Source organism: Entelurus aequoreus, linkage group LG01 (assembly GCF_033978785.1).
Source record: "Entelurus aequoreus isolate RoL-2023_Sb linkage group LG01, RoL_Eaeq_v1.1, whole genome shotgun sequence".
Classification (NCBI taxonomy): Eukaryota; Metazoa; Chordata; class Actinopteri; order Syngnathiformes; family Syngnathidae; genus Entelurus; species Entelurus aequoreus.
In genome coordinates, this window is record NC_084731.1 from 39,657,017 (window position 1) to 39,669,916 (window position 12,900).

General features: G+C 40.7%; 1 protein-coding gene across 3 annotated transcripts in view; it reads left to right on the plus strand.

The window, feature by feature from the left end:
- The window catches only part of LOC133651933 (rho guanine nucleotide exchange factor 4-like), a 100,247-nt gene that overhangs the window by 48,638 nt on the left and 38,709 nt on the right, over positions 1–12,900 (plus strand). For 2 of the 3 annotated variants that reach the window (XM_062050191.1, XM_062050209.1), the window contains one exon: positions 1,458–1,606. In XM_062050191.1, coding sequence (XP_061906175.1) covers positions 1,458–1,606 — 149 coding nt within the window. Of the gene's footprint in view, positions 1–1,454; positions 1,607–12,900 lie in introns of all 3 variants that reach the window. The other variant, XM_062050199.1, reaches the window with a different exon arrangement.

Consider the following 12,900-nt stretch of genomic DNA (forward strand, 5'->3'; position numbering starts at 1 on the left):
TTATTATTATAATCAAATGACAGCAGTCATTTCCATGAGATTATTTTCTAATATAAGTGTTTAGGCCCACTTACAATGACAATAACAAAAAATATTGTTTTTCATGAACTGTGTACTTGTATTGTTTGTCTGGGTGGAGGTCCTGCTTTGGAAATAATTTGTACCCCTTTCAGACATTGCATTTAGTTACCATTAAAACATTCACATGTTGCACAATGAGATGTAAGCAGGGGATCATGTGTACATTCCTGCAACTTCCTGTTTGTAAAAAATATATTTTTATTAGTATTTATTTAATATACTAACAGCATTTCATGATTAATATTTATCAATTAAGATTCCTAATAAATGACACTAGAATAAGCACACATTTGATTGGTAACTCATAGTGTAACGACCTGGAATTACACTTTATGTGTAGTGTTGGAGTTGTCCGACTTTTTGTGTGGCTGTAAACGCATCACTGGCTAAGTGCCATTTGTGCATGTGTTGGCGCAAGTGAGAAAGAGCGAGCGGCTGCAGTTGATATAACAAAGTTGCTTTTGGTCTGGTTTGTACTCCAGAAAATGACCAGTTTTGATAGATATCATTTTTTTTACTAATGTTTTGGTGATGTTTTTATGGCCGACAATAAAGAGTTTTGCTCAGTAAAGTGATGGATGGAATTCATGTCCTCAAAGCGTCTCAACAGACGTTACAATATTTGAACAATGATGACGAAAACTGTTTTCTCTGTCATGTCCGTGTCGTGTCGAAAATTGTTATGCGCTTGAGCAGTGCGCAATTGCACAGGCGCGCACCTTAGAGGGAACGTTGCTTACAATGATGCTTGTAGGATCTTCTGGGCTACCAGTGAGTACTGTAATCTACAGTAGAACACACTCAACGCTACTAGATTGGGTGATACAAGTGTAGAGGTGACTATATGGCTGTTATTTCATTTTCAGGCTTCTATAATTATGTAAAAAAAACTTGTTATGGTTGCATTATATTTATTCATATTAATTCTACTTTGCTGAAATTTGTTTACCACGGTGAGGCTCAGGCCTGTAAACCCGTTGAGGGACGACTCTATAAGGATTTGAAATTACATACACAGATTGGTGAAACAATTTATAGTTTAGTATTGTTTAGTGTTACATTAAGTAGATTTTCACCGAGTTCAAAAGCAATGCCCTGGTTAAACATTAGATACAAGACTGTGTTAGAACAAACAGCAGTATGTTGTACTGCTGTTTTCCGTAAGCATATCTTTGTGCGGCTTTGCAACTAGTCCACACGCGAACAAAGAAACTAAGGAAAATGTATTAATTATTATATTTTAGAACTCTGCTGACTGACAAAGAATCCAAACCTGCATTGTGTTCAAATACATTCTCAGACTGGAAATACAAAAAAACCTGATATGTCGCATGAACCTAAACGTTTTTCTTTTTTCTCTAATTTTGACTCAGCAGTGATTCTTCCGGATGGGCTCTCAAAGAAACTGGGCTCTGGACAAGATCTGGGCAGTGAGGAAGATTTGTTGTATGAAGAATTCTGCAGTTCTGTTCACTGTTTTGGACATCCAGGAGGAGGTGGAGGAGAACAGCTGGCTATCAATGAGGTATATTACAATAGATATTTTTCATTTTATTATTTGTTATTATTTGTACCTTTCTGTACGGACTGGGTTTAGCAGTATAGGGAGTTTTTAAGAGGGAGGACAGGTCGGACGGTCGATTTTTCCCACTCCCTCAATGCCCCCTGGCCGAGCCAGTCAGCAGGCGGACGAACAGCTGGACACGGTGCCACTAGGGGAAAGACAGCACGCACGGAAGGGGCAGTTTGTCATATTTATATGTGGGAAAACACATAACAGTGAAGCATGGCCGAAGGCTGTTGGGCTTCAGGACGGCAGCTTTTCAGGCGGTGCTCCTGGGCTATCACTGTGTCTATGATTTTCCTCCCGGCAATTGCGTGGTGGACCACGGCCTTTGGACTCAAAGAAGGAGTTCCACTGTGCCCACTGTGGTCAATCCCAGTCAGGCTGGACATGCTGTCGCAAGGTCAAGGGCAGCTCCGACACCAGAACCTGAGGATTTACAGGCTGCATGTCTGGCCCCTAGACAGGGCCCGCACTGCAGCTTGAATCCTGCTGTTATGGCTAACCAGCCGGCAGCCAGAGCTCCCTCTACCAGGGCGATTTTTGCTTGTAGATAGAAACGGTTTTGCCAGTAGTGTGCAGGAAAGGGCTGGGACACAGAGGGTCCTCTTTTTTCTTACAGACACTGCTGGAGTAAGGGTGGAGAGAATCCACCTTAAGGGCTGCATGACGGTCAAGCCTAACCATCACAACCCTACTGAGGGATGGATCATGGGCTCACAGCCTCTTGTTAGACAGTTTTTGAAAATATACGGCCACCAAGGTCTCACATGGTCCCATCATGGGATTTGCAATTGATGCTGTGAGCTCTGTCGGAGCCTCCTTTTTAGCCTTTGGCTAAATTGGGGCTAGAACCTTTCCTCAAAACAGCCTTTCTACTTGCCATGGCTTCAGCGAAGCGGGTCTCTGAACTGCATGCCCTGTCTGTGCATCTGTTTTGTCTAAGATTAGGGGGAGAACGATCTACCATTTTTTACAAAAGGTGTTCACTTTTGTGTTGGTGCACTTGGTTCTGGAGCCATTTCATCCTCCTCCTCATTAATCTGCTGAAGCAGTCCAGTTGCACTTAAGTCTGTCCAGTCAGGTCCCTGATGGTGTACATTTGACCGCGCACAGACCGATCAGCTCTTTGTGTGTTTTTGGGAAGCTAAGCTGGGCCAAGCCCTGTCAAAGTAGCTTTTGGCCCGCTTGGTGGTTGAGGCCATAGCGCTGGCCTATGATGGTGCTGGGGTCCTCTTGGGCGGTCTTCAAGAATGTTCCTTTGGGGGTCATTTGTCCAGCGGCCGGTTGGGCCTCTCCTAAAACCTTCGCAAGGTTTTACAGGAAATGTTTCTTCATCAAAAGGTCATTGCCATTCTTGAATCAGGCAAAGTGAATAGTGCTGTCCCTGCCATGCTGGATCATGGCTTCAGGCCAGAGAAGAATTTAGGTTGGTATTAACCCAGTGGTTGTATTTCATTGATTAAGGAGGTTCTGTTTACGGGGACCTTTCTTTCGGTATTTTCACATACTTTGCAGATTGTAAATACAATTGGATATGGTTTAATAGATACAGTGAAACACAATTAAGCAGATAATGTCAACTTGTTTTTTCACTAGGCTAGTCCTTTATTGCCACAACATAATATTAGAAAATAAGACAAATACTGCACTTTAATACATACAGTTTAAGTGATGAACAATTTTGGCCTTTACAATCCCAATCAGATTTCGAGTCCAGATTTGATACTTTGACAATATGTTATATAAGTGAAAATGTTTTATAACAAGTATAGTATAATAACACATTTGTATAAAGATTATCTTATTACATTTAGATTTTGTAAGGATAGCAGTTTAGCAACATAAAGTGACTAGTGAGTGAAGTGAATTATATAGCGCTTTTTCTCTAGTGACTCAAAGCGCTTTACATAGAGAAACCCAATTTCTAAGTTACATTTAAACCAGTGTGGGTGGCACTTGGAGCAGGTGGGTAAAGTGTCTTGCCCAAGGACACAACGGCAGTGACTAGGATGGCGGAAGCGGGGATCGAACCTGGAACCCTCAAGTTGCTGGCACGGCTGCTCTACCAACCGAGCTATACCACCCCACATAGTGCACATTAACAAAACAACATCTACTATTGGCTCCCATTTAAATCTATTGGGTTTTGACGTCAAAGTCTTCCTGTATCCAGAGACTTACTGACTTTGTAAACAATAACAAAAATCACCCAAAAAAAGGATTTTGTATAAATAAGAACACAGAAAATATTGATCGAATCAGTGTGATATTGTTAATATACACATACTGTATAGGGACGGCGTGGCGAAGTTGGTAGAGTGGCTCTGCCAGCAATCGGAGTGTTGCTGGTTACTGGGGTTCAATTCCCACCTTCTACCTTCCTAGTCACGTCCGTTGTGTCCTTGGGCAAGACACTTCACCCTTGCTCCTGATGGCTGCTGGTTAGCGCCTTGCATGGCAGCTCTCGCCATCAGTGTGTGAATGTGTGTGTGAATGGGTAAATGTGGAAATACTGTCAAAGCGCTTTGAGTATCTTGAAGGTAGAAAAGCGCTATACAAGTATAACCCATTTATCATTTATTTATCATTTACTGTACTTGGCATTGATAGTAGCAACATCTGAATCGATCACACCTACTTTACTTTACTTTGCTGTGTGAGTGTGTGTGTGTGTGTGTGTGTACCATGCTTAGCCATTCATTTTCCTCTAGTCCTCCAGTGATAATAATACTTGGGAAAAATGTGATTTATTTTCCACCATGGTAGTGAGGATTAGTATCTTAGAAGTGCTTTCGCTTTGTGGATTCATTGCAACATAGTCTCAAATTCGAGACTCACACCCACCTGGAATTCATACACACACCTTCTGCATGTTTGTCACAAGGAATACAGAAGTGCAATTGTGTTTCCCTGAGCATGCATCCCTTTGAAAGGATTCTTTCCCTTACAATATTTAGCTTGTAAACACTAGGACACAGCTGTATTGAAGATTGGCTGGGCTCTGCAGCTGATCAGCTGATCGCCGATCAGTTAAAAAAGGCAACAATCGCCCCCGATCCGATCACAGGATTGGGATCAGGACATGTCTAGACTAAGCTTACAAAAATACCTGCAATGTCGTCAAAGCGCACTATTTGAAGCGGAGTCCAGCGGTAATTTTACAACCAATAACAACGTGCGCATGCACACAAACGTACATTTCATTTTCCAGCTTCCTTTTCCTCTCCTCATATTTCTACGGCTCTCCGCCTAACAACCCACCCCCACTACTTCCTCGCCTGCTCAGGGTTGCTATGGCTCAGCCTCCATTGCTCTGGTATCCAGCGCACGCTGACATGCTCTGTAACCTGATTGGCTGCTGCATCTGCAAGGCAGGGCGCAGAACAAGAAAAGGACAGGAAGACATTAAAAAAAGGGGGGAACAGGCGATGGTGGAGCGCTGAGGCAGAGCATCTCCAGTAAGAGCAGGGGAACAGTGACTCAAGGATTGGCAGGACAGCAGGAAAACAAGTCTCGGATTGGTTTTTAGTTATTTATTTTTTTGGAATATGATTGTGAAAAATGATGGGAGGAGAAACACCACACGAGAAGGCAAGATGACATAATGATGGAAAATAGGAAGAGGTATCTAAATGCTGATATTTGGAGCCATCGAGTGAAAAGGAGCACACGGCAGAAAGAAGAAAGAAGAGCGAAGGAAGAGGAACACTTTGGTATGTAACGCCACAAAAATCCATAAATAACTCCACCGCGAGATTTTTCTCACAAAGCCTCCACGAGCAGGCCGGGGCTCCAGTCGACGTTGGCAAAGTGGCAGGAGAAGACGACCAGGCGTTGGCCACGACAGAGGGGCGGGAGAGATCCACAAGGAGAAGGACGAGGGAACACGACGCCGTGTGGAGGCTTGGCGCTGAAAGAAAGGAAAGCGGGGAGGTGGGCTGGACCGCGACGGGAGCGATGGCTCGGGGCAGCGGCTCCGGGAGGTGGAGCAGGCAGAAGATGGGTTTGGTCAACACCATGCTCCGCTGCAACCTCCCACCAGAGACACAGAAGGTGGTGGTGTTCATCATCATGATGCTGCTCATTGTCATTAACGTGGTGCTCATGTTCCTGCTGGCATTCCAGTAGGACGTCGACACGCTTTCACACACATGAAAAGCAGGAAAAAGAAAAAGAAAAGGACAGCCGCCTTGTTAAGAAGCTGAGCTCTTTTGGACAAAACAATTACTTGTCAAAAGAGAGGACAGACTCTTAGGTTTGTTATCATGTGTGAATGTCAGCACATGAACGGCAACCTGACCTACTTTCTGCTTCTGCATGTTTCATCCACATGGCTGCTAAATGCTAACAGCTAACACCTTCGAATGATGGACTTTAAAATACTTGCACAGTTGATATAGTATTTGCAATTGTACCAACTTCCTGTCCCAAATTTGAAAATGATTTCCACTCTCCCAAACACCTTTTGAATGTTTTGTCATTGATGTCCTTCTACTCTGCTTTTGTGACCAATGTGACCAATCATACTCGACGTATCTAACCTGGAATATATCACACTGAACTCAAGCCTCCAAGTTTTATGTTTTGCTAGATCTTGCATTACATTTTTTCATTGCAGAAAAAGAAAACCTGTATTTTTATGGTAAAAAAAAAAATGTCACTCAGTCACCAGAAATGTATCATCAAATTGACATTGTTTTTTACTGTAAATTTAAAAAAGATACCATTTAAAATTCTGCGACTGAGCTGCCAGTTTTTTGACAGGAAAAATCGACAGTCGTTCTTACAGTGCACTACTGTAATTGGAAAAATAGTACTATTGTTATTTCTACTGTAAAAATCTGACGATTGAGCTGACAGTTTTTACTGTAAAATCTATGATGATTTTTAAAGTGCATTATTATAAATGGAAAATTTGTACTGTTGTTATTTTTATAGTTAAATTATGGCAACTGAGCTGCCAGTTTTTTAACCATAAAATCTACAGTTATTGCTTTTACAATGCATTCTTTACTGTAAATGGAAAAAAAGGTACTATAGTTATTTTTACTGTAAAAATCTGGCGACTGAGCTGCCTGTTTTCTTTACCATATAACCTACTGCCTTTACAGTGCATTTCTGTAAATGGAAAAATGGTACCTCTTTTATCTTTACGTAAAATTCTGGCAACTGAGCCGACAAATTTAGGTTAATTTTTAGAGTGCATTACTATGACTGGAAAATGGTACCACTTTTTTGTGATTTTTTTTTTTGTCATTTTGACGACAGAGCTGAGTTTTTTAACTGTAAAATCTACAGTTGTTGTTTTTACAGTAAATGGAAAAACGGTACCAATGTTTTTTTTACAATAAAATTCTGGCAACTGAGCTGCCAGTTTTTTACTGTAAAATCTACTGACTTTTTTTTACAGTGAACGCAGTAAACACAGAACAATTACGACAAAGTAAACACAGCGTGCATTCACAGTTCTCGTTTTTGTCCGGTTCAAAGCAACTATTTTCTGTTTTGCTCTGATGGCACGGTTCATTTGGTCAAGTGGGAACGCAGTCCGCCAAGGATTGAACTTGAGGGTTGCAGGTTCGATCCCCGCTTCCGCCATCCTAGTCACTGCCGTTGTGTCTTTGGGCAAGACACTTTACCCACCTGCTCCCAGTGCCACCCACACTGGTTTAAATGTAGCTTAGATATTAGGTTTCACAATGTAAAGAGCTTTGAGTCACTTGAGAAAAAGCGCTATATAAATATAATTCACTTCACTTCACTGCATTGAGAGACGAGTCTCAGTCCTGAATCCTGATGGAGGCAAGTGTGATTGACCAAAGTAACCGGATATGATGTCAGCCAATGCATCAATGTTTTCCAGGCCAAGGACCCCCAAATTGATGGAAAGATGGACCTCTACTCATATATCCAGTAAAAATAGAGTTTTAAGTTCGACTGGTTCTAAAGGTACCTTGTTATTGTGCAATACTAAGATATTCAAAGAATACAGTATAGCGCCGCTAATTGCTAGCTGGTGTTGGCGGAGGACTACCAAAGACCTCGGCTCTGTCCCACTTCGCTGCATGTTTGTTATTTAATCAGAGGAAAATTAAAGTTACCAGACACGTATTTCAATGCTCTATCGTTACATTTATTTGCATCAACAATATAAATACACTTACAGAGGCACTCTGGACTGTTGGCAATACGATCACCAAGCTCGTTGGATTACGATAAGGCAAGAGTCCCGTTACTCAAAATCATTCTCTTTTCAAGCTCAAACGAGAGGAAGTCCCTTGGGGAGCAGAGCAGCCGTGTTCTTTCCTCTTGCACTTTGATAGAATAGAACAGGACTTGTTGTTCACACTTCTGCAAAAAACAGCAAGTCATGAGGTTCAGTGATGCACAGTACATTTCACTCTGATCTATGTGAAGCATTAGTGTTCAAATAAGCATCATCATACAAAAGGTGTTCTCACGATCTAATGTTAAGCATGAATATTAATAAGCATTATAAGCTCATCTTTATGTGTAAATAGTTTATGAGCTGCTCAAGAGGCACAAGCTATTTTAAGAGTATAGTGAATCAATAATGGGGTAAATTGTAACATCTAAAATGGTCCAAATTACAACACTGTTGTAATTTAAAATTATTATAATTACTGTCAACTTATCACTACCTTTCTTAAAGGGTCTGTTTTCAGGCTTTATGTGGATACCTCAAGGGTGCTAACTTTCACATTATATCCAGCCCTCTTACGGCATTTAGTACGTAATGACGTAAACTACGCCTGTATGTAACGCGTGCTTTAGCTTTTTGAGTTTGCCAATGATTGTGATGACAACAACAACATGACTGCAGATGTTAGTTGCTTCTCTTTGGCTGCTTTTGTATGTGCACGCGCTCCCTGCGTGTATGTGTGGAGGAGACAGCGGTGAGTGACATGCATGAATGCCAGACCACTGTGATTCTTCGGACCGATGAAAAATGTTTTTTAATTTAATTAGAAATTGGAAAAAAATATAGATGCTTAAAAAAAATACATGTTCTGCTAAACCACTAATGGTAACATAAGCTGGTCAGTGGTGTTATTGTTGTATTTGTGGTTAAAAAAAATGTATTCTGCGTATGTTGCAAACAGCCCCGTAAATGTGAACATTAATATAATAATATCAACATGTATGCATGTTCTACTTTTAAAGCGGCAAGGTACAATGAGTATGTTGGCCATGCCCTTGCTAGTTCTAAACTACACTACTGTGATTTGGTTCAATGTGCATTTCAAGATATTTAAATTTGTGGCACAATTATGGCGGGAATATGCAAAAAAATATATACAGTCTAATCAACCAAAATTGACCATGACTGCAGTACCACTGTGGACCCTCTGTTGAAGACCTGTGACCTAATGCGGGTAAAATCATTCAATGGTTAGCAAAACTCAACATAAATCTGGGTGAAAAGGCTAAAACAAAATAGGATTCAAATGTAAATCCTAGAGGTCAAACCGACTTAAATCTTTTCAACACAGATGTCATTCTGATTATGATCAAAAAATTCCACAATAGACAAAAGTGATACAATCGAAGGAAATGACCTGTTTGGTACATGCCTAAATGCATGTTATTGGTCCCTTTACAAAAATACATGAACTTATATGAATACAATATATGAACGCTAACTTAACCGCACTAAAGTGACCCCAAAGTATCTTTCTACAATGTTTGTTGTGGACCACAGTACCAAGTGTGGAGAAAGACTACAGAGATGTGCTGCTTACTGACTGGACTTGGGCTGTATGTGTTCATACACTGAACAAAAATATAAACACAACACTTTTGTTTTTGCTCCCATTTTTCATGAGTTGATCTAAAAGATCTAGAACTTTTATTGTATACACAAAATACCTATTCCTCTCAAATATTGTTCACAAATCGGTCTAAATCTGTGTTCGTGAGCATTTCTTCTTTGCCAAGATAATCCATCTCACCTCACAGCTGTAGCATATCAAGATGCTGATTAAACAGCATGATTATTGTACAGGTGTGCTGTGCAATAAAAGGCTGCCCTCAATAAAAGGCCTCTCTAAAATGTGCAGTTTTGCTTTATTGGGAGTCTGAGGGGGTCAGAAAAGCAGTCAGTATCTGGTGTGACCACCATTTGCTTCACGCAGTGCAAAATATCTTCGCATAGAGTTAATCAGGTTGTTGATTGTGTCCTGTGGAATGTTGGTCCACTCCTCTTCAATAGCTGTGCCAAGTTGCTGGATATTGGCAAGAACTGCAACACGCTGTCTTATACGCCGATCCATAGCATCCCAAACATGCTCAATGGGTGACATGTCCGATGAGTATGCTGGCCATGCAAGAACTGGGATGTTTTCAGCCTCTAGGAATTGTGTATAGATCATTGCAACATGGGGCCGTGCATTGTCATGCTACAACATGAGATGATGGTCTCGGGTGAATGATACAACAATGGACTCACGATCTCGTCACAGTATCTCAGTGCATTCAAAATTTGCTTTAATAAAATGCACTTGCGTTTGTTGTCCATAACATATACGCCTGCCCATACCATAACCCCACCCCCACCATGGGCCACTCGATTCACAACATTGACATCAGTAAACCGCTCTCCCACACAACGTCACACACGCTGTCTGCCATCTGCCCTGAACAGTGAAAATTGGGATTCATCCGTGAAGAGAACACCTCTACAACGTGCCAGATGCCATTAAATGTGAGCATTTGCCCACTCCGTAGCTTTAAAATTACTAGCACTAGCTGATTAGCCTGTAGCATTCTCTTCTTCTACTGTATTTACATCTAGCATAGCTAAACAAACTGATATGACCACAATCGCACCCTAGTGTACGAGAGGCGCATTGCGTATGGCCAGCAGTCACATTAGAGATAAGATCATAAACACAAGAACTTCACATGTAGGTGTGAAAATAGAAGCAACTGAACTATTTGACAAATCAGAACAAGTAATACATAGAAACACACTGACTGTAAAACGTGACACAACGTCAGACAAGGCAGCACAAATCTTCAATGATTACTTTCAAACTAGTAAAAAGAACATTCATATCATGTGCTGTCATCTGTGTCAGTAGAAATGTTCACATTTCAGCCTACTGGAATTTCACTTACAACTAGAGAAATCATTGTGCAATAAATTGGATATGATTTTTATATTTTACACACACACACATGCACGCACATACACACCAACTCCAATTGTTGTCAAATTACCATTAAAAAATAGCTCCTAAATAATTATAGCCATCTCTGACCACTCACAAGTCATCATGGAGGTTTGGCTCCAGAACAATGTAGCCAAAAGGCGCAAGTCAGTGTTGGTCAGCTTACCTTAAAAAAGTAATTAGTTATAGTTACAAATTACTTCTCCCAAAAAGTAATCAAGTTAGTAACTCTGTTACCTCATTGTAAGAGTAATTAGTTACTCAACAAAGTAACGGAGACGTTATTTTTAATTTCGTTATTTTATACGCTATTACGTTTGATAACATCTTAAATGTCAAAGCTGTTAATATTAACTGATTGAAGAATAAAAATATTTCATACAGTATTTTGGAACATTTGGCATTTATCTGAACTCAATAAATTGCAGTGTGCCATATGATACGCATAGCAATACAAATTTATAGAAAATATTCCGAAAAGTAACAGCATTAAATATTTAATGTAAACTTAAGTAAAAAGACACAAAAGAGCTTTTGACCTTTAAGTAGTGCAATAATCAATCAATCAATCAATCAATGTTTACTTATATAGCCCTAAATCACGGGTGTCTCAAAGGGCTGCACAAGCCACAACGACATCCTCGGCTCAGATCCCACATCAGGGCAAGAAAAAACTCAACCCAATGGGATAACAATGAGAAACCTTGGAGGGGACCGCAGATGTGGACACCCCCTGCTCTGGGCGACCGGTGCAATAGACGTCGAGTGGATCTAGTATAATATTGTGAGAGTCCAGTCCATAGTGGATCTAGCATAATATTTTGAGAGTCCAGTCCATAGTGGATCTAACATAATAGTGAGAGTCCAGTCCATAGTGGGACCAGCAGGAGATCATCTTGAGCGGAGACAGGTCAGCAGCGCAGAGATGTCCCCAACTGATGCACAGATGAGTGGTCCACCCTGGGTCCGGACTTTGGATAGCTAGCGCTTCATCTGTGGTCACCGATTCTGTGCCCCCCCTCCACGAAGGAGAGGGGGGCAGAGCAGAAAAGAAACGGCAGATCAACTGGTCTTAAAAGGGTGTCTATTTAAAGGCTAGAGTATACAAATTAGTTTTAAGATGGGAATTAAATGCTTCTACTGAGGTAGCATCTCTAACTGTTACCGGGAGGGCATTCCATAGTACTGGAGCCCGAATAGAAAACGCTCTATAGCCCGCAGACTTTTTTTGGGCTCTGTGAATCACTAATAAGCCGGAGTTCTTTGAACGCAGATTTCTTGTCGGGACATATGGTACAATACAATCAGCAAGATAGGGTGGAGTTAGACCGTGTAGTATTTTATACATAAGTAGTAAAACCTTAAAGTCACATCTTAAATGCACAGGAAGCCAGTGCAGGTGAGCCAGTATAGGCGTAATATGATCAAACTTTCTTGTTCTTGTCAAAAGTCTAGCAGCCGCATTTTGTATATAAAAAATACAAGTAAAATAAATAAGATAAAGTATTCTTCATCCACATTTTATCAACCATCACAACATTTATCTTAATTTGATGGCCTAAATCTTAAATTGAATTTAACCTTAAGTAGGACTTCACACACAATAGCCAGTTTTTACAAAACTGAAAAGTAGTAGTCTTATGAATAATACAAAAAAATAAATTCTCAAACTAGTTTATCAAGGATTATCATCAGGTCAGCTGCATCGTGTCTCAAAGTTTCTGTATCCTCCACTTATTCACACAAAGAAACTTAAAAACTATTTTTATGCTACGCTTTTTGCTAAGCAGGCATGCGGAGTTACGATGCATGCCTTCATCATTTGTTTATGAGTGCGGTAGAAGCAGCAAATAGCTCACATACAGTCTGTAGATGTCACCATGACTCGCCGGCTGATGGCTTCAAAATATAAAAGGTGCCCTCTTTACTCTTCACATTTTACGGAGTGGAAAAAATCCACACATTTTTGTGTGCGCTGCTGGAGAGAATTTCAACTTCCTAATCAAGGAAGGAAAAGTATCTGATTGGGTCTACATCGTTGCTAACCCCCAGTCCCCC